Source organism: Mixophyes fleayi, chromosome 5 (genome assembly GCF_038048845.1).
Source record: "Mixophyes fleayi isolate aMixFle1 chromosome 5, aMixFle1.hap1, whole genome shotgun sequence".
Classification (NCBI taxonomy): domain Eukaryota; kingdom Metazoa; phylum Chordata; class Amphibia; order Anura; family Limnodynastidae; genus Mixophyes; species Mixophyes fleayi.
The window spans coordinates 178,340,906-178,364,314 of record NC_134406.1 but is presented as its reverse complement, the minus strand read 5'-3'; the positions used below and the strand labels follow the sequence as shown (position 1 = coordinate 178,364,314).

Here is a 23,409-nt window from a genome sequence, read left to right as displayed (position 1 = left end):
CAGTGGTTAGCATTTCTGTCTTGCAGAGCTGGGGCTTAGTTTGGTTTCTGCTGGGATGCTATTTACCCACAGCTAGTTTTCCCCGGGCGGTCTCGTTTAGTCCCACGTCCCGTCGATATACTGGTAGGTTAATTGCCTTCTCACTAAGTTTGGCCATGATGTGTGAGTTTCTATACTTGTGGAAAGCAAAGTTATGCACAAATAACGTTTCTGGTTGTACAATGCTAGAGAATATGTTGGTAAATTAATAAAAAGAAGAAACAGCTGGCAACGTCTTGAATGTTTTCTGCTCTTAAACTGTATTTACAAACGGCACATTATAAGACTAGACAAAATCACTTGGTCGCAAAGATATTTCATATTATTTAAATCCTTCCTAACCCTCACCGTATTCCCCAGGCTTTCTTAATAAATTGACTAAAAAGGACACAATATAAAGCTTTATTCTTTTTTCTTACACAGGACATGGGAAAACCTCCAGAGATGCAGCCTCAGTGCGGGCCACACATCCTATTCCAACTGCGTGTGGAATATACTATTTTGAGGTGAAAATTATTAGTAAAGGGAGAGATGGGTAAGTATTCTTGTCTTTCTTTATTTCTCTACTTTGTTGGTTTTAATTTTCTGGTTTAGTTCTTCAATTAAATTTTTTTTTTTATCTTCAGAATGTTTTAAAATATCTTTTATATATAATAAAATTTGTTAATTCAATACTATTTTTATACACCTAAGGTTTTTTGTAACATGTTGTATAAACTATTTTCTTAGGTTATATGAAGGGAAAAGTAGGCGAAAATGAAAGTTTTGCAGTTAACCATGGTTCTGCCATGTTGTTTTCATGTAGTTCATGCAGGTAAAGGGGTCCCATCACTTTAACCCCGCCATGCGGCTGAAGCTGGGCCGTGCTGATTATGTACAGGCATCTGCTGCAGCTCACAATGTAGGAATATTACTTCTGTCTAGTTCTATTCAATAGAGCAGAATAGGATGTTTTTATTCTGCTCTATTGAGTAGGACACTTACGCAATTATCATACACATCACACGATAAATGACCGTTTGGCACAATATTGCAAGTGTGTATGTACCCACGATCATGTTGTATCGTACCAGAACGCATCTTACCGTTTGGTTTGATTTTATAAACGTCCTAAAACTCACGATCGACAATGGAACGGTGTCAGGTAAATTTGGGAGTGTGTATGTACTCATGACTCACCAAACTCATTGTTTTCCCTGCGTCTAAGTCCTCATCCCACCTGGATCTCTCAATTTCACCGTCTCTTCTGTCTCCCAACTCCGCTGTCTGGGTGTCACCCTCGACTCCTCCCTCTCTTTTGCCCCCCCCCCCCCCCCCACATTCAATCCCTTGTCCAATCCTGTCACTTCCAACTACGCAACATTGCCTGCATCCGGCCCTTCCTATCTCAGGATGCAACCGAAACCATTATCCATGTGCTCATCATTTCCTGGCTTGACTACTGTAACCTTCTCCTCACCGGCCTCCCCGTTCTCACCTCGCACCCCCCCCCCCCCCCCCTTCCTTCTATACTCAATGCGGCTGCGAGGCTTATCTTCCTTTCTCGCTGCTTCTCTTCTGCTCCCCTCTCTGCCTTGCCTTACACTGGCTCCCCTTCCCCTACAGTATCCTTTTTAAACTTCTTAGCCTCACCTACAAAGCTCTCTCCCACTCTACTGCCCCTTTCCATTCACACTCACACCCGGTCCCTGCGATTGGCCAATGACCATTGCCTCTCCGTCACTCTGATTACCTCATTCCTCTCCAGAATTCAAGACTTCTCCCGAGTTGCCCCTCTGCACTGGAATGACCTTCCGCACTCCATCCTTTTGTCCCCTAACTTGTGCTCCTTCAAACGGGCACTCAATACCCGCCTCTTCCTCAAAGCCTACCAGCCTTACACTTAACCCTCTCTTCATGCTCGCTCTGATCTCCTCTCTCCATACTTGCTCTCATTAGCTCGCTCCTCCTGTGCTTGTTCCCCTCTTCTGACTCCCTTTGTGCCAGCCATCTGTTTGCCCTCCCTTTAGAATGTAAGCTCTTATGAGCACGGCCCTCCTCCCTCCTGTCTCTCTACCTAGTCTTCTGCTCCAACTTAACTATAATTGCTCTGCCTGGAGCCTCTGAAGTCATGGTATTACTCGTTTATTGTTCTGTACTGTTTTCCCTGTATGGTCTATTGTTTGTATTTTGTACGGCGCTGTGGAAACCTTGTGGCGCCTTATAAATAAATTATAATAATAATGACCGTCTGTCCAACACTTCTGTAGAAAGTTCCTCTGTATATCTGTAGTGTGTACGCAGTAACAATCTTTTCAGCAGATAACTATGGGAGATGAACAGCACAGATCTGAAGGTAGTAGTTACAGAAATCGCATCTGAAGTAAGATTGCATAGGTGTGTACCTAGCTTTAGTCCTCCTCTATAGTGAGCTGTAGCAGCTGCCTGCACATTGACAGCATAAGCTGCCTCCAAGCTTCAGGTAACCAGTGTGCGGGGATCTTGTTACTTGTCCTGAGAATGAGGTCATTCTAGCACAACACTCAGTAGTTTTATAATGATAAAATGATTCTCATGAAACCAAGATCATTGTGTGTTTCCTGGTGGTCGTCTTCATTGTCACAGGAGGGAACAAAAAACTTCCAGAGTTTTGGCTTAGATTTTATCTCTGGTTATACATCCTTTTCATGTAATCCTGCTTTTCTAACATAGCCCATGTACCACATGGGGTTTTATGCTTGGTTAGCATTAAAAATTTTACTTTCTATTTATTGTTACTGTTATGAGTTCATTTTACTGTTCTCCACCAAATCGATCAGTAAACATACTGTATAGCCAACTTTGTGGACATTTTATGAAAACAGGCGCATATGAACATGTTACTGTAACACGTACCAACTATTCTGGCTCCAATTGACCTATTCGCACAATTTATAATACTAGTTCGTAGTAGTTTTGTGTTGGGAACACGTATGCTGGCCTTTAGATACCACATCTTAATTGTTTGTGACATTTAAACTTTTTTTCACTTTTAAAATATCTACCGGTATTTATATCAAAGCAGATTGGCAAATGAAAGCCTCCTGCTCCAGTAACTTTATAACTCGTGTCACAACATGCTATAATTTGATAACCTCCTTTATAGAGCCTATATGGGGGTCTTATTAGGGTCTCCTGCAGAGGCCCTAATATGGCATCTCCGACTTCACTGATATCACTTTTGAGAACGAATTCGGATATTTCTGGAGTGATGCATTGGATCCAGGGTCTGTAGTATCTGTGCCAGCAACAGGAGTTTACTGTCTGGCAACTGCACAGGACATTGTAGATATGTCCTGTTGCACAATAGATATAGTGGCAGTCACAAACATTAATAGAACACCACTAATCCCATCTGTTTAATTAAAGAGCCATTGTAATAAAAACGAAAATATAGTCCAGAGCTGTAAAACAAACAATATAAATCACTATCTGTCAGCATATACATAATAGGAGAATTTTGTGCACAATATAGCTATATTGGGATAAACTTACATGTTGGCAGGTGAGCTTATCCAATATAGCTATATTTTTTATAATTGAGATTGACCTTCTCTGGTCTGCTATTTATGCTACCATTCAAATAATATTGTCACCATCTGAACTCAAACTTGTGTCACAAAAACACTTAAAATACATATTTACAAAAAAGGCAACGTTTTTTTTTAAGAATCCCCCAGAAATCAATGTTGTGTAGTTTTAAGTTGTGTATTGTGTTTTTGTTTTTTCTAATTAAAGAGTAGATAAAGCTATATTTCTGTTTAAAGATCTTCCAGGGGATGAATGGGCATAAACTGCATGCTATCACTAGAAGCCAAAAACAGAACTGCCCTGTCAGCCCGATAATATGTCCCTGCTGCAATCCTATAGATATGACAAGTACACTTGTGGTGATGTGTTCACACTCCATGTCTGTGATCCAAGACCTCTGTTTTATATTTATGTATAATATATAAAAACCCCAATGGGATTGTCACTCCAGGATTTTCAAAAAGAGTAATCCATTTTAATATCCATAGAATCCAATGTTTCAGTTCATGAATAACATTCACCAGGGATAGTGTGTGTATGTATATATATATATGTGTGTGTGTGTGTGTGTGTGTGTGTGTGTGTGTGTGTGTACATATGATATAAGTGAGTAAATGGCATCTGAAAAGGAAGCACTGCATACATACACGTACACACATAAACATACTACATACGTACTCCCTTTGCAGAATTATTTTCTGCCTAACGTGTGTGTCACAATACAAAATAGTGTTCAGTTCATTATCAAAAGTAGAAACAGGACTTTCAGATAATAAATATATACGGTAATATGTATTGTATGTGTTCAGAGCTATAAAATTGTGTATTACTCAACAGTAAGAAAAATGTTGATTGATCCAAAGGTCATTAGATTCCTTGTAAAACATGTTGGTTATATGAGAGGATAAGTTTGAATGGATTGCACTTAGACTAGTGCTTTCCACCTGTTCTAATATTGTTATTATTTTTATTGATAAAGAAACCTTCAAAATGATACTGACCTCACAACACAACCAGCGCACCATGAAGGTGTCATGCAGGCACACATCACTCCACTCTCCACATTTAAAATACACTGTCAAATCGTTCCAAATTGAAAATATTGATTCTTTTTTACGCGGAATAGGAGGATATCACATCAGCCTTTTTACTGCTCAAATGTTTTTTTTTGGATAAGTGTCTAAAACATTCTGATTGTCATCACCTATATATATAAAGAGACTGTGGAGTATATTTACTAAGCTGCGGGTTTGAAAAAGTGGAGATGTTGCCTATAGCAACCAATCGGATTCTAGCTGTCATTTTGTAGAATGCACTAAATAAATGACAGCTAGAATCTGATTGGTTGCTATAGGCAACATCTCCACTTTTTTTTCAAACCCGCAGTTTAGTAAATCTAGCCCTGTGTCACAGACTGGTTTAGGCCCTCATTATAGGCATTGAGATTTAGAAGCACATTTCAGCTGTGATAAAAACGCTACAAACATTAGGCATGAGCACTTCTGGAAAACTCTAGCTAGCAAAGTGCCCGAGTGACACTACAAATAGGGGATTAAGGATTGGTGATCTAAATACGCTCACATACTATTAGCACTTTCCGGTTTTTAATATGCTAAATAATACAATATGGTGCAAAGACATTTCTTGCCTCAAGCATGCCAATTACATGATGATACTCCACATTACCTGGGAGTATTATCATTACTATTAGTAGTAGTTTATTTTTTTTTTTAAGAAAATATATTATTATTATAAACTTTTATAAAACTGATTGTTGATAAATATATGTATTGTTTTGATTTATTTGTGTTGTCTTTACAGCTATATGGGCATTGGTCTATCCACACAGGGTGTCAACCTGAATAGACTTCCAGGTATGTTCTTTTTTTTTTTTTGACTACTTTGGTAATTTAATTCCGATTCTTGAAACAGGGCATAATTAAACCTTCTAAAATTTGAATGCAGACTTTCAAGGAAGTTGATGCGAAATTGTAGGTTTATTTATATAAAATGACACTTTTAAATAGTAAGTAGTAAATAACTTTATCCATACCGCCACAGCATGCAAAATATTTGACACTGTTGATTGCACCAATATAGTCATATTTGCACTGTACAAACACTGAAACATCTGAATGTCCTGCTGCTCCTGTAGTTTATGTAAAGGTTCAGATGTCCAATCACTAGAGGCCAATAGGTGTTCATGCAAACAAAGCCACATTATATTTAAAGGCAAAAAATTGTGGTTGAATTCTCAGCGATGCCAAAAAAAGGGATGAGGTCACATCAATTGGACAATGTTACCAGTAGAAATAAGCAATTGGCAAAATGTTTGAATTACTGGTTTTAAAAATCTTATTCCCAAACATTACGGATGAATAACACAAGGAAAATAATGGCAAGTTTTGTTTAGTGTTATGTGCTGTAATGTATATACAATAGCTACCACCAGGAGGCACTACTCAACCCACCTAAGCTGAGGTATGTCTGTGTGCCAGTGGTGGGCTGAGGTGTAAGTCTGGTGCTGTAAGTAACTGATGTACAGTAGTCTTGTTGCAGCTTTAGGATAGATGCTATAAATATACCAGACTCATCCACTGATAGGATGCTACTTTTAGCTTACACCTGGTGCTTTGTAGTATAGAACCATTTGCCTCACTGCAATACTTGGACCAGCTGCATTAACGTTCTTACCTTGCAGCTGTTGACTAAAGACTCTTTTTTTTTTTTTTTTTTTTTTTAGTCCTTCGGTGTAGTGGGATGTATTCCACTCTTAATCCTGCTATGGATGGAGCAGTCTTTAAATACATTTGAAAAAATGGCCTGTGACTGGGTTCTCATCTTAGTCCCATTGTGTTAGTGCATGAGTAACAATGTTTCCAGTCCATAGCGTATGACCATGGACACTTATTGGCTACACCTAGGGGTATATTTACTAATCTGTGGGTTTGAAAAAGTGGAGATGTTGGCTATAGCAACCAATCAGAATCTAGCTGTCATTTTGTAGAATGTACTAAATAAATGATAACTAGAATCTGGTTGCTATAGGCAAAATCTCCACTTTTTCAAACCCACATTTGGATAAATTTACTCCCTGGAGTTGTTGAGGTTAATCATCTTGGGTTCCATTACAACACATCAGGGCTAGTATAACAAACATACTGAGTCGAGGCTCTTTTTTGGAGTCCTGTCGGGTCTGTGAAATAAGACAAACAATAAATAACATTCAGTAAGATGTGCTTTCTCTACCAGTGGAGTAATGGTTCAGTCCATATCATAACTGACAACGCCTTAGGAAGATCACTGATGTGTATGTGTATCTATCCTGACGCAAATAAAGCAGGACAGAAGTCATCAAGTCATAACACCATAGGCAAAGGCCGCAAGATTTTTCTTTTGAATAAATGCTGCACAAAGTGTCTCTAGTACATTCATTTTTAAAAGTGCTATGTATTTAAGCAACTATGCTTGTCTAGTATTTAAATACCAACATGGGTATTCATAATAATGTCAAACTTGGTGGGTTTGGTACACATGAGGTTTACGACACTAAACATCCTTAGAAAAGGATTTTGGCAGATACATACTGTTCTCCTCCCAGTGACCACAATGGACCCTTTCTATATGCATAAACTGTGCTACACTAAACTGAATCTTTTTGCCAGTGTAAAAAACAAACTGAAATGTTTCTTGTGTTGCCTTTCTGCCATATTAACAACAAGGTTGGGATAAGCATTCCTATGGATATCACGGAGATGACGGGCATTCATTCTGTTCCTCTGGAACTGGCCAACCGTACGGCCCGACTTTCACAACTGGCGATGTCATTGGATGTTGTGTTAACTTAATTGACAACACGTGTTTCTACACTAAAAACGGACACAGCCTAGGTAATGTGCAAACTTTATTTATTTTTTATTTCGGTTTCTCATTACAGCTATCCATCCAAAACCGGTGACGTTCAGCAGATGCATCCTTTGAAATGCTTTAACTATATTTGTGGTGTTATTTTTGAAGTGGAGTGTGTAGCTTACTTCTCAGGGGAAGAATACTTTATTTGTTCTAGCAACTATGCAGCACCACATTCTTTGAATGTAATGCACTGTGTATTCACCAAAGGTCCTGATTCTCTGGAAACTGTACACTGATCATTGGCCGAATTAGAGGGTGTTTGTAAGAGGGTGGTTTTATTAATATTGCAGAGGTGGAACTGAAGAGGCCAATAGGATTAAACCAATGTGTGCTTGTGTAGAAAATAAGTTCATGTCATTGTTTGTGTTATGTCTAAACCAAAGTAACTTCTTTCTTTTTCTTCTTCTTAAACAGGTATTGCGTTTACAGACCTTCCTGTAAGTTTAATTATAGTACAGTGCAATTTACTATGTCGATATCTAACCTACAATGAATGTTTTCCCTTATAATGGAGCATAGCGTGGGTTAGTTTGATATTATAACACTAGTTCATTTTAACATTGCTTTTAATTTTTACATTTCTATGTATTTATTGTCCCAAATGATTGCCATCTTAACTTAAGCTTTAAGGATTTCCTGTAGAGTTGGACGCATTTTGTGCACCAAACGCAGGTGTAAAAATGATGGCGCAAAAAAGCGTTCTTATGGGTTTATGATGAGTAGCGCATTTCTCAAGGTACAACCAACTCAAAAGCAGCAGTATTTCTTCGACAGGCGCACAAATGCTTACTCACATACAATAGCACAGCGATGCGACTTGACCGTTTTGCATTACTTAATGCATGCACAATAATATATATAATTAGCCTATATAGTGACGTGTTCTATACACCAGAGAAATGTGTTCTTAAATGTGAGTCGCATTTTCCATATAAAATGTAACTAAATGCACTTTTCTTAGTAACTTAAACAGAAATTATTCTACACGTCGCAAGTCGGGGGAGAATAAAGCTGAAAGCTCAGTCATGCCACTGTACTAATAACTGGTTATAGAACTTTGTTATTACAGGATCGACTTGTTTTTTAGTTGTTTCTTTCATCAGTGTTTGGAGTCACACATGGTGACCACACTGTGAGGCTTTAGCACAACCTCAGTCCCTCGTTGTCTGTAGGCAGGGCTCATCTGTTATATACTTTTGATACATTGGGTTTTTATTTTTTAGTAGTCTTGGTCAGTTTGCGATATATAAATATCCTGTGTGTTTTGTTTTTAGATAAATGACTTCCTTAGTAGAATATCTCTTTTGTAAAACAAGATATTTAACAAAATATACAGCACTCACATTAGCCATCACTCCCTCTGACAATTTTAGCCAATCACATTGGCATATGTAAGCGACACTAAGGGTTACAAAACCGAAAAAAGTGTAGTACTGCAGAGCAAATGTGCACTTCAATCAATGTAATGAAAAGCTCTATTGATTATTTTAAGTCATAAATGAAGCTAAAGAGCAGCATTTTTAGAGTAATCCAGAAAAATGTAAATGAATAAAGATGGATGGTTGTAATGGTGCTAATAGGTTGGACCTTTTGTGACATTTTTATTGTTTCATTCCTTTGCATTTTTGTACCATCCGCCAGCCTGAAAAGCTAAGTGCAGGCACATTATACAGGGCTTTTTTCCCCAAAGACTGTCAAATGGCCATGTACCTTGATTCTGGACTTTGTAAGCGACCATTACTTCTCCAATCATTTCATGCAGCTATTTTGCTCTGTGATTCTTTTTTTGATAACTAGTTATATTTTTATTTAACGTGAAAATCGTACATAAGGAGTGTTTTGATGGAGAACTATTATATACAAATCTATATACTTCTTGTTTTTGCATTTAGCCCAACTTGTATCCAACAGTTGGACTGCAAACTCCAGGAGAAGTGGTTGATGCAAATTTTGGACAGAGTCCTTTTGTATTTGACATAGAAGACTACATCCGTGAGTGGAGAACTAAAATTCAGGCGCAGATTGAAAGGTTCCCTGTTGGTGGTGATTGGCAGTCTATAATACAGAGGTGAGTGTTTGCTTTTCTGTGTTCAGCTTCTTAATTTATTTAATGGTAATCATATTTTATTTTAATTCAAGTGTATTTAACAGCGTTCTGTTGGGATGATGGACTTGTGTGTGGTTTGGAGTTTTGTTTGTGCCTCCACAATACTTCATTTATATAATGAATCTGTGCTTCCTGTGTGCAGTTTCCTGGAGGAACCTCTGCCAATGCAGATGACACGGCTAGAGATATGAGTGTCTGTCTGCATTGGGAATAGTGCTCTCCCCTGTACCTCCTCTACTCCTGGCCTTTGTCGGTTACCATTATTTCAGTACATAAATGGCACAATGCATTGCAGTGGCTGGGAGAAGAGGAGACACTGGGGAGATCAGGGTAGGCTGAGCTGTTGCCAATCACTTTACAGTTCTCACGTTAACTACTCAATCTCAGGACATGGTGTGATAGTGATTAGGAGCAGAGGTAAGCTGGGACTCGGAAGCCAGCAGAGAAACACTGGGGACACTCGTATACACTCAGCCTTTTCTACTGTAGTACTGCTGTGTTTTCATATGTATGTGTGTACCAATATATAACCATCCCACCTCCTCCCCCCAGCACAGTCAATGGGAAGCAATGTTTGGGCACAAAGATGGTCTAAATCAGAGACCATGCTTGGGCCAGAGAACGGATATCATCCTTTGGAGTAATGAGCCCAGAATAATGTCTGTTACTATGTAACATGTGTGTGTTATATTTCATTCAGATTTATTTATTGAGAGTTTAAATAAGAACATAAACAAAACAAATAACGTAACAATACAATTACAACTTTAAAAACATAAAAATGTAAAGTTTTACATGGATACATAAGAGAATTAAATAAATGGAGCATATATGAGCGTAAATTATTAGATTCAAGTAATACAAGTCTGGATTAATACAGTTATATACCCTTAGAAATATGGAAATGACAGAATAAGGAGAACATTCACAATTATGAACGACGTAGCCTTGCATAATAAAATGCCTTTATTGCTTGTCACTGCTGTTTTTAGAGATACGTAAAGTGGCTGTAAAATTTTACACTCTTCAACTTTAACTTTTCTCTGTCATTCCGCACTGCATTTCTCATATACTCTTATGACTAGAGAAGCCACTTTCACAGCCAATTCATTCTGCTGTGTGTTGCGTTTGAGATAGTACAGGAATCATGTCAGACCCAATTCAGCTACTGATACATGAAGCATTTTGAGGCCAAATGTGGAATTGGACAATTCTACAGAGTGATTTTGAAAAATTCACTCCTCTCCTAGTTGTTTAATATTCTTTATTGCAGGTTACAATGCCTAAATTCCTTAAAACACACACACATACACACACACCAATTTGCTAGCTGCCAATTAACCTACCAGTATGTTTTTGGAGTATGGGAGGAAACCAGAGCACTCGGAGGAAACACACGCAAACACGGGGAGAGCATACAGACTCCACACAGATAAGGCCATGCATATTGCTATGTATGACTGCCTCAAGCTCTGTATGCATATGTTCACGTGTCTTTATTCTTTATTGCATATGTGTCCATGCCAAGACAAAATAAAATAATTATGTTTTCCTTATCTTTAATATGTCATAAAAAGTAAATGAACTAGCAAAATAAATTGGATTGTTTAAACCTATGGTTACATTTTATATAGTATAAATGCAGCCACTAGGTGGAGCTATTCCAGTTGTGAAAATGTCCTCATAACAGTGCTGTTGTAAGGATATTTTTTTAAATAAATAAACATGCGCCACCTAGTGGTTGCAGCTACCAGTATACAATGTGATTATGAACAGGACATTGATTACATGTTAATATTCTAAAAAAAAATAAAAAATTAGATGATTAAAAACAAAATCTATTTGATGTATGTTTATGTATACATACTCTACACGGAAATCTAGACATTATCAGTATTCCCTTGAAAGTTGCATCATTTTCGGTAGCCCCACACTATCCCACAAATGGGCACCTATGCCGCTGGTGAGGCTTCTGTCCTACAAACAAACAAAATGACTTTTCCTACGTCTTTATTATTATTATAATTTTCACATGATCTTAAATATGTTTCTGAAATAAAAATATGAACAAAGGGTAACTATAGAACTTATAATAAGTAAAACAGTAAGGGTCATTTATGAGCCCCAAAAGTGTAAAACCACAGTGCAGATGATCTATTCTGCATTTACACCCAATTTTACAGGATTTGTGGCCCAAGATGGCGGAGTTTCCAGGGTTGCAAGAGGTTACACTGGTTGATGGGATCAATGGCATTTCTAATAAAGTGTGGGTGAGGCGCACAGGCGTACCTATTTCTGTTCTGAAGTACAGAAATAAGATTTCATTTTGCAGCACGGGATTATTTAGATGAGAGAAAGTGCTTGTACGTTGTCCACCATGTGTTTTTTTTCTAGAGCGTCCACCACCTGTTAAGCTAAGTGCTGATTGCTGTTACAGGGGATGAAGTCAGCGTGCACCTCTAAATGCACTCTGCAGATAAGTAGGAGCACTTGGGCACATAAAGGAGTGTTGGACCTCTAGATTTTGCACTTTTTAATGATCTCCACTGTATTTCGTTATTTCCCTTCCACAATCCATTAGCTACAGTCTCGAGAATACAAAACATTACTCTGGTCTGCCATCACTTTAATAACTTCTCAGTTTTTAGGCATGGATTGTAAATTTTAAATCTAACGCTGTATGATTTCTTACGGCATTATCCTAAATTGTAAAATAATCCATTAATCTTGTATTTACAGTCTTTTATGGTAATATGTTATTGTTGTCTTTGACATATTGATGGCAGCAGAGGAGTGATGTTTTTGTTTTGTAAATGAAGACGGTGTCTTGTAATCCAAAGATAACAGTTTGATGGTCTATGACCTCAAACGTGTTCTCGAAATCTGTTTTTGGGGTCTCCTGCTTGACAGTTATGCAATGCTTCCATTTAGGAACTGCACCTTTTGGGGTCCTAGAACTATGGCACACTTACACTTGGAGTTCAGTGAGAAATGGTTTAGCTCTACTAATTACATCTTACATTTTCATATGAATATATTATCAATTCTCTTCTCTTGTTTTAGGATGGTGTCTTCATATCTTGTGCACCATGGCTACTGTTCCACAGCAGAAGCCTTTGCCAAGTCCACAGACCAGACTGTGCAAGAAGAGCTTGCCTCCATTAAAAACAGGCAAAGTAAGATGGCTTTTGTAGTGTATTTCATGCACTATTTGATGATGCCGCTTTTATTTGAGTGCTTTTGAGGCCTTAGGTGACTTGTTGCTTGCCAATAATGAACACTGCTTATAATCCTCAACTGTGCTATAGTGATTTCCATGTAGGGTGTATAAGACTTATGTGATTGTTGCTTTGCAAGATAACATTTATGTGCAGACACTGAAATAAAACGCTGTCGTTTCAGTGGTTTATTTTGCTTCCATGTTATGCTCTAGGAAGCAAAATTTAAATGTTACTTTACAACTTCTGCTTATGTGAATTTCCTCCAATTCATTGCTGGAAAAAAGTGAACACCTTTTTGGCGTAAGTGATATTTTAAATATCACTTTCAGTATATTCTTTTTTTTTTTTTTTTAAGCACTAAACGGTCCTAAATTGGCTGCAGGAAAGTAGGACTCGTTCTGCTCATACCTTGGAATCCTAAGGATAAGGCTGCCCATAAATGGCCAGATGTGAATGGTTAACCTGAGTGCCTAACGACCTGACATACGTCCACGTTGGCTACACTCATAAGTGACTAAATTGGTTCATTGTTGCTGGCTGCCTAGGCTGAACAATAGGATTACATAGGCCTAGTTGGCATGATTGAGCGATGACCGCAGATAATATCACAGCAATGGGTTCTGTGCCAATATTTATTTAATGATGAGCAGGATTTCTTGTCTTTTGGGTCCCCCACATGTAGCAATTTGGGAAGATTTAGTCTAAAAGTTCCGAATTTGCCATTAATCACAGCGTTAGTTTCCAGCAGTCTCGCACACTGGTATAGGTCCACTCTTTTGACCTATAATTGTGTTTTTGTATTTTAACTATAGTTTTATAATAAATCCTTTTGACTGAGCTTTATGTTCATAGCAGCTTTTATTCAATCTTATTTATATAATGATGCTGAATTGATGCGTATTGCATTGAATGACAGGATTTCAGATCTTTCTTTTCCTTTATGTGAATACTTTTTCTTTTTTTTTTTTTGTCTGTATAATGATTGTATATTTGATTAACAGGGATTCAGAAACTGGTATTAGCAGGAAGAATGGGAGAAGCTATCGAAACTACACAACAGTTATACCCCAACCTGCTAGAAAGAAACCCTAATCTCTTCTTTACTCTAAAGTGAGTGTTTTAATAATCTGGTTACTATGTGTGCTGAATTTGATGTATATTTGTAAAATATTTCATAATGTGCTACCTAACAGCTTTAATAATAAGATGTAATGCTGAAATCACTACCTTTATACACTAGGGGTTACAACAGGCTTTAGATGTTGATGACCTGTGCCCAGGGAGAGGCTTCCTTTGTAAAATATGACTACAGATTGCAAAACATACTATTATTTATTAATACACTTGGAGAGTGAATTCTCTAGGTTATATAATGTGTTTAATGGAAAGCAATTCCAAAATTAGGATTATTCTATATGAAGGTAAATGTAGCAGTATTCAGTTTTACCATAGTTTTGTAACCGTGAAAAGTTAACATTTGATAGTCTTTCACCTCAATTAAACAGTTTAAACCACAGCTCATATGAGTGACCACAATGACTGTGGCACTTGCTAGACGCTTTGGTGACATTTGCTGAGCTCACCTATAATGTCACCATGCAGCCGCCCCCCTTCTACGTCAGCACAGCACCAACGTTTAACCTACAAGACCTGTGAGAGCCATATTATACCATACAAGATCATTTTGAATAGTTTCCCTAAACTGTATGAACCATAACTCTTGGAAATTGGAGTGCAAGATGGAAGCCTCCGGTGACAGGAATTCTGATGTATCCATTGCTTATGTTTTTACCTCAGTCAGTTGTAGATATGAATATTGGTGATTTCTAGCAGAAAAAACTACACGTCTAAAGATATTTCCTTTAAAGCTTTTTGTAAAGACTTCTTTATAACATAATTTCATTATTATGCATGTTGCACTCCCTATTGTATAGGAATGTTTGTATGCATATATAGGCACAGCTGTCAGAGGGCCAATTCATAATTGGTAATAAGCATTTAAAATTAGACTTGCTAAAATGTGATTGGTTTTAGCATTCAAGTCACAGCTACTTGTGTACAGTTGTCCAGTGGGACCAGTATAATGCGGTCACAGCAGGATCACCATTTGAACCTGTTTTCATGTATAATTGCCTTGTGTTCTTTAAACTACAACAACCACTGTACTCAAAATAACTTTTCCTGTATGTCACTCCATTACCATACTGGTGAAATCTCAACCAACGTTCATGTTAAGGGTGTAATGTCAATATTGCTGTCGTCGTGGTGGCAACATAAAGGTAACATTTCATACTAAGCAAAATCAAATCTGTTTATGTTGTCTGTAATGAAATAATTTTCTTTACAGAGTAAGGCAGTTCATAGAAATGGTGAATGGGACAGACAGTGAAGTGAGATGTCTGGGAGGTCGCAGTCCCAAGTCACAGGACAGTTACTCAGGTAGGACTTTGTGACCTGTGAGTCAGATCAAAAAAATGTCTGTCCCTACTTTTACTCATTATTGCAAAAAATTCCTTTTATAAAGGGTTATTCTATAAATATTCACCAGATTAATGTACATCCTTGTTTTGGTACTTGGTTATGTGTTTTAAGAACAATATTCGCTATTTTGATATGACTCTGTATAAGGGCAATCTATAAAGCTGGCACATACAGGCCGGCCCTGTCTCATGCCACTACTGCAGGACAGCAGGATTCATCTCCAGTTTGGTTACACATGTACATGGCCAGATTAGATGAGATACAGCCCAAATGGCTGTGGCATTCGGGCTAGGTAGTGCGCTATAAAGATGGCCTCGGGCTGTTAAAGGCCACCTGGTCATCTAACTTCATTTACAAACATACCAGATAATGATCCTATGGACTTTCATTGTGATCATTACCGGCCGTCTGGCTTGTTTTCAGGCGATACATGCTGCCAATGGCCAATGTGTGTGGCCAGCGTGATCCAAGAGTGGGCTATCAGATAACCTCAAGAATGTATTTTTGAGCAGCATTATGTTTTTGAGTTAGGCTTATGCACCCAGGTAGTTATGCACCCAGGTAATTATGCACCCAGGTAATTATGCACCCAGGTAGTCCCAAAATCTTTTAGGGTCAAAGTTAACAAGCATATTAATTGGAAATGTATTCTTCTCTTCTATTTAGGCTATAAACGAACAATGATTGATTCTGAAAAACACATGTAAATCTTCAAATGATAAAAATATTTAAATATTGGTCATTTGGTTTCTCTGTGCCTAGCGTTGTCATGTTACTCTCTTTACTTTGCTGCAGACTAGGAAGCAGCAACATTAAATATCCATGAAGTACTGCTTTCTAGCAAATTGATCAGGGTGAATTCTGGTTCGTCCTGTAAAATGGCTGCCTTCACTATGTGTAGGTCAAGACAGCCAGCCTATGAATGGCCCCATGTTTGTATGTATCGCGCTCATTAAGAAGGCATGGAATCCAAATAACATGAATTATTTTATTTCTAATGTCAAATATGTAATTATAGACAAGTGCATACTGCGGTTTTTATTTCTATCTCATCCAGTCCATAATTTGACCGGAACGAAGGTGAGATGGATACTTTCAGAGAGATAATTGATCTGTATAGTGCACAGGCACTATATTACACACGGGGGATTAGAGATATGGATGACATAGCGAGAATGGGGGAAAGTAGAACATGCACCGTTTGTCCCCATCCCTGCTTCAGTGTCCACTTCTGTTACTTCATAGTCATCCGTTATCTCCATCGGTATAATCACCACCGTTCACGTTAACAAATGGTGCAGATGAGAGATTGAAATAAACAGACGTATGCACAGGGCCTTAGGCTAATATTGTAACCTGTAAACTACCTTAGATCAAATATTTATTTCATAAAGTATATAAACTTTGATAAAGTGTGTGTGTGTATATTTTTTATTTATTCTTTTAATGTGCTATTTTGACATTTGTTTAGTTTCAACTGCATTTAAAGGTTTGGTTTTATTTACTCAGGTTCGGATAGCAATTGCAGTAACGGTGTAATATCAAACAAAGCTCACCAGTCTCACAGTCGTAGTAAGCACCAGCCTTCCAGCCTTAATGTAACAGAACTCAACAGTATAAACATGACTATATCACAGCAACTTAACAGCTACCCCAGGTAAGGCAATGTCAATGAGTCACCGCTCTATCTGATAACAATTTCCTATGACCTGACACAGTGGATCTTTCCTCTATGTAATAGGCAGATAAGAAAACTGCTTAGGCCCACGTTTTAGATCTCCATTTTTCTTCTGTTACATCCTCTTAGTCCTGCAGCTAATTGTACCGGTCATGTCGCATGTCCTGTCTTATTGGTGCCCGAATGATCACTGAAAATATTTAAATATTAAAAATAATGTGGATTGTCCTTGACAGCGCTAGTGGTTATACATCATCTTTAAAATTAAAACTTGTATTTTTTGGAATTTTAGACAGGGCTTACCTGACCCCTACTAGATTGGCAAAATGCCGCCCTGATAACACTTCCAATTGCCCGAAGTGTAACTCAGAAATTGGTAGCTTTTGGCATCTTCTTTGGGAGTGCCCCCACATACAAACGTTCTGGTGTAGGGTCATTCACTGTATTCAAAAAACTCTACAGTCACTGGCCACATGTCTATTTGGGCTTCGCCTGAAGGGTAAGGTTGACAAGCTGACACATCTCTATATTTCCCAGTTGTTTATGATGACAAAAGTCAGCATAGCGAGACTCTGGTTGGCTCCAGCAAGTCCCACGATAAAAGTTGGAAAGCACTAGTTAACACTACTCTTGGGCACGAGAGGTCTGTGTATACCAGCAGGCAGGACCTAAAGAAATTTGAGGCCATATGGTATAGATGGCTTGAGTCCTCATACGCACTTGATACCTCGAGACAGTGGATCCCGAATACTTAAGTCTACAGGTCCCCAAGTCAAATATCAAACATTTAATGTGAATTGACACATACTTGGTAACATGCATGGTCTGCCCAGTTGGGCCACTATGGCTCATTGGGTAAAATAAGTGTGCCCCCCCCCTTCTTTTATCTGTGTGGTCATTCTTGTGTGGGCATATCTGATTTATAATCCTAAACGAGTTTAGCACATACGATGTAATTTGCTCTGCTTATCTGGATAATTCTCCTGATTGTGACTGAGTTATACTTGCGATTGCTTCTCTTTGTATGTTTTTTTTATTTTTTTATTTTGTATGTCTTTTTGTTGTTTTTTGGAAAAAACAATAAAAATACTTGAATTAAAAATAATGTAGTTTCTTATGGATGTTGGGTTTCGTCTATTGATGAGCAAGCAAGAAGCCACTTGAACTCAGACGCCAAAATATTAAGAAAAAACTTTAGACCATGTATACTGTAGAGGTGCGCAAAATGTACTGTGTTTTTTTTTTTTATTATTATTTGTTTACATTTTTGATGGGATGGATTCTGCAGGATTTAATTAGGGACATCCTGCAGTACCCTGGTCCCCTTACCATCCTCATCTGGACTATAGACCGGAGCGCAGTGCCTAAGGTCAGCTGTGCATCTTTCAAGGCTGCACAGGCAATAATCGCGATGTTCTTTTGTGTGGAAACAATGAAGTTCCAAACAGCCAATTGAGGAGGGGCAGGAGTACATTCATTACTCAATGGGAATATTGGATTTGTACTGCTCCTTTACATGCTGCTTTTTTCAGTGGGAGAAATATTTGTAATGGTTTTGTGGTATTTATTTTGCAACTGAAAATGAAGATTGTGCTTGTTGTCCAGATAGTACCAACATCATGTGCGTTTTGTTTCCTCAGCAATGATGTAGAAATGGAGACCGATCATTATTCTAATGGATTTGCAGCAGCCTCTTCTAATGGATTTCTCAATGGCAGCACAAAGCATGGCAATGAGTTGGAAGAATGTGACACGGAAATGGGTTTGCTCTAATATTCACTAGATTCATAGAATTATCACTAATTTGTGTGAAGGCAACAACGACCTGTTGTGTTTTATCTGGGACGGTCAGTCCTTGGCTTCTCAACTCTGCACATTTATATGCCAGTGCTTGGTTTAAAAACATGGCGCAGTGGAATGCAACACCGCCAGCAAAGGCTTAATACATTTAGATATAAGGAACATGTTCTATTATTGCTGCTCACCGCTAAATATTTACTTTCTAATTGAAATAAGAACAAAGGGAAATATTGTGATATGCAAATTTAACTATTTAAAGGACTGCTAAACCCAAAATTCATAATACATTTTGTAAAATTTTCAGCCTATGGGAAAAGCTTGTAAATGTTTATTTCCATAAATGATAAGGAATCAGGGAAAATGTGATCGGGATCCATGCCACTTGTTTCTCCATGACTTGAGTCTGTTGGAGAGCTCTAGCGCCCCCTGTATGTGGCAGCAGGGATTGAAGTCCAGTTGTGCCTGCTGCATATGTATAGTGGGCCGCACAAAGGGATTACCTTTAAAATTGACCGATATAGGAGGAAAATAATTTGTAGTGGAACAGATAACAAGGTTACATCTCAAGTTTCTTATCTGAACTCCTGTCATAGCATGGGAAACATTAACTATACTTATGATAATGATATGAGATTCCTTTTCATGTTGGGTCACCTTGTAAATATTTATTGGGCCACTAAACGTGAAAACATATAAGTAAAGATGGCCTGTGCTTTCTATGGGGAAACATTAGGTCCTGGGTAGTGACCTCATGATTCAGCATAACTGGTATAATCTCCTTTTGTTGCAGAGGTAGATTCAACTCAGGTCAGACGCCAGCTGTGTGGAGGGAGCCAGGCAGCTGTTGAGAGAATGATCTGTTTTGGGAGAGAACTACAAGCCATGAGCGAGCAACTAAGAAGAGAGAGAGGAAAAAATGCCACTAACAAAAATATGTTAAAGGTATATCTTCTATCTGACCCAGGGTTACACCTCACTATCCATCCACATGTAATCATTACTCCAGAGCGTCACTCGCAGCCCTGGAAATCTGTTATCTCTCCTGTTAGTAAATATAAACTGTAGGAGGACATACAGTGAGCTATTACTGGCTTGCTTTACCACAGAAGCATCTCTATTTCTTATCTTGTACGTAACTTATCTACAAGTATGTATACAATATACAACTGCTTATAATTCCATGATCTCCAGCTGCTCCTTTCTCTAGGACAGGGTGTGTGCAGTCAGGGCAGCTCTTGTCCTGTAAAGTGCCACGTCCACTACACAGCTACAATCCGGAGCAAATTTTACTACCCGCCCACCCCCAGCCCCAAAACAGTCAGCTGGCCCTAAAGCCATTATACCAACAGCTGGGAAACCACAGTTCTAACTCCAATGTATTTGCGCTTTATCAAAGAAAACTAGGAGAGTGATCGGTGCTGCTGGTGAATTTAGAAAGCATTCATCTATTTTATGGTACATAACAGTAGGAAGTGGGAAGTATGTGAATATTAAAATAAGGTTTAGTTTACGTATTGGCAGGACTGTGTGTGCCAGTCTCTAACACAGTGTGAACTGAACCAGTATTCATACAGTCTACTGAAACTGCACCTGAAAGCAGCGAGATAGTAATCGGATGCTGTGGACTGAACCCACCATAGCTATTAAAACCATTAGGACTGGGTGTGTGTGGTCAATGTGGCTCCTGCCCACGTACACTACACACATACAATTCTTACAAATTATACCTTCATGTCCATCAATCCGCTCCATACAGTCATCAAATCTGGCCCAACAGCGCATAACAGGTAACAGCGAGGATACAAATGGCCACATGGAGACTAAGGGGGGGGGAGTTCAGGTTGGTGTGAGCCTGCTCACGTGGGTATTACGGTAAGTAACATCCCACGTGGCTCTGACAGGACATCGCTAGGACTTGAATTGTCCCATAAGAGTTGTAGTTCCGCACCATCTGGAGAGTGACTGGAAGCTAGCTCTAAGAGTGTGTGCAGACTGCTCCTGTGCCCTCTCTGTTGTTTAAAGAGCCAGTTGTGTATTCTGTGGCATTTGAGTTTGGCATGTCTGTTATAATAACTGTGGTCGGCTCTACTGTGTGTTCTCCTTCTCCCCATGGAGTTCCTATAATTCTACACCTAGTACCAAATCAGTTTCCTTTTTTTATTTTTGTTTTTCTAAAATGATGATATTCTAAACTACTGTAAAAAAAAAAAAAAAAAAAAAGTTTAAGATTTTAACACATATTTGTTACTTGCTTTCAACAGGATGCATTTAGTCTATTGGCATATTCAGATCCTTGGAACAGCCCAGTTGGGTACCAGCTTGATCCTATACAGAGGGAGCATGTGTGCTCATCTCTTAATAGTGCAATACTAGGTAAGAACTGTTACTATGCTTTATATAAAGACAGACGTAAGCTTAGAGTTGCCTACACACATTCCTCCTACATGTTCTGTTTCAATTCATTGGGGGGGAGGGTTTCAGTTGTCGGTAATAGAGGTGTTAGGAAAAATGAACGGAGATTCCAGCCATAACACCGGCACAGGGTGTCTCCTCGGACATTCCAGCAAATTGAATCTTCCCCCATTATCTGTTTACGCTACTTAAATTAAGTTTTAAAAAGTAAAACTAAATGTTTTGAATAGCTTGAATACTTTAGGTTCTTATCTCCCAGTCTACACTGCAGACACATTCTCCACACACAGCCTGACTTTTATATACAGTAGTCATGTCCTGGCCGTGGTTACCATAGAGACCGTCTGGGAGTTCTTCCAAATTCAATGCTACAATGTCAGTGTCTGAGACTGGGCGGGGAGAGGGGTGTCTAACTCCCCTCTCACAATGTCACTAATATGAGTGTACATTATTTCAGTTTGTATTCTAGTGTTGGCAATTCTCAACTAATATGTTGGGACAGCCAAGCCATAAACATTTGCATTGCAGTGATGATATAGTTCCTACACACAGATTCTTAGTCCTTCTGTTGTGATTCCCAGAGAATGTAGCTTACGTATCAATGAGTCTCTAGCCTTCTAAAGCAGTTATTTGCATTGTTAGAAGTCTCGCAAAGCACTGTATATAGCCAGACATATACAAGCAGTCAAACGTCTCGCGGCCACCGAATAATGTAACCACTGAAAACCATCACATGTTCTTCACTTATAGTCATGTTTTCCGTTGTCTAATTTCCTAACCATATTTTGTTATGTTTAATCCCATAGATATACACAACCTGCCAAAGCAGCCACCCCTCTCCCTGGCTTTAGAACAAGCTGCGCAGTGTTTAGAGATGATGGCCCACTCAGGCATTGGATCCTGTGCATTTGCCAGGTTGGGCGATTACTTACATTAGCTATGCAGTAGAAGACGTCAATGTAAACACAGACTATATGCAGTATGGGAATACTGTAAGACACATAGACCAGCTGTAGTTACTTGAAACTCTATTTGTTTCAGTTATTACATTTGTAACAAGCACGTCTCTATCGTTGACTTTAAATAGCTTTTTTTTTTTAATTATTATTTCATTCACTTTTTAAGAGGATATTGCTATATAATTCTGGTTTGACATGCCAGCAATATTTTGATTTGACTATATTAATCTATAATGTTAATCCTCTTCCAGTATATGAGGTACAGTAAAGAATACAAATGTTTAAAATATGCTAGTATACAAGCATGCTAGTGTACAGGTGATGCTAGTATACCAGCCTGGTCCTGTTACTTTCTTTTATTTTGAAGAGCATTATAAACACATCGACACTGTGCTGCGAGAATCCAAGCGATTAAATGCCGCACTCTAGCTTTTTATTTGCAGCCCGTGGTCTCCAGATCTTTACTGGCCAAACTGTCATGTATCTATTGTGAACCTGCACGCACTGTGATTGATTTCACAGGACATATGTAATACTTACCTGAGCAAGACTTGCCAGTGTACCAGTGGTGCATTTTTTTCACTTGGCATGTCTAATATGTAGACATCAATCTGCTTCTAGTTCATCTATTTTCTTACAATGGGCACCATCAAACGTTATGACATCTTGTGTAGACTGCAGAATATCCCCGCCTATGTCGTGAAACTTGAAATGCCCTGGAAAGGAGTGTTTTTGTTTTTTTTCTTAATCTGCACCTGAACTCTAGTCCTAGGAAGCGTTGATACGGCCAGCTTCAGCATTTGTACTCGCTATGGGCTGTGTCATTGGTTTTTCCTGTTGTGTGATAACCTCTTTATTGTAACATGTCAGCACAAGGTGTGACGTGAAGAATTCTACTCTGCTCCTCCCGTTAAGAGAGCAGCTTCTTCACACTATATTAAATAGGGATTGGTGTGTCTTTAATCATTTATTTATAGAAAAGAACCAAATATTTAGTCAGTTTCTAGGTATCTTAATTTCACCTTTGTACACTTTAATTTTTAAGTGCTAAAATATTGAATTAAAATGTAACTGTACTTAAATTAATCTGCCAATAAAAACTTAATTCGGAAACTAATGATTTTTTTCTAAATTACTGGGAACCTTTCAAAAGCATTTATATAATGTCCCTTTAAGACTGTAAACTGTGTATCCTAAAGACCATATATATGTTGTGGAGCATTTCCTGCTGAATAAAACATGTTTCATCAA

General features: G+C 38.3%; 1 protein-coding gene across 1 annotated transcript in view; it reads left to right on the top strand.

The window, feature by feature from the left end:
- Positions 1-23,409, top strand: part of RANBP9 (RAN binding protein 9) — a 38,383-nt gene extending 14,974 nt beyond the window's left edge. Inside the window, exons 2-14 of the mRNA XM_075213094.1 lie at positions 463-574; positions 5,410-5,462; positions 7,311-7,478; positions 7,915-7,937; positions 9,393-9,568; positions 12,671-12,783; positions 13,830-13,938; positions 15,176-15,267; positions 16,819-16,966; positions 18,628-18,749; positions 19,578-19,729; positions 21,049-21,160; positions 22,006-23,409. Of these exons, the coding sequence (XP_075069195.1) occupies positions 463-574; positions 5,410-5,462; positions 7,311-7,478; positions 7,915-7,937; positions 9,393-9,568; positions 12,671-12,783; positions 13,830-13,938; positions 15,176-15,267; positions 16,819-16,966; positions 18,628-18,749; positions 19,578-19,729; positions 21,049-21,160; positions 22,006-22,136 (1,511 nt within the window). The 3' untranslated portion in view covers positions 22,137-23,409. The remainder of the gene's footprint in view (positions 1-462; positions 575-5,409; positions 5,463-7,310; positions 7,479-7,914; positions 7,938-9,392; positions 9,569-12,670; positions 12,784-13,829; positions 13,939-15,175; positions 15,268-16,818; positions 16,967-18,627; positions 18,750-19,577; positions 19,730-21,048; positions 21,161-22,005) is intronic.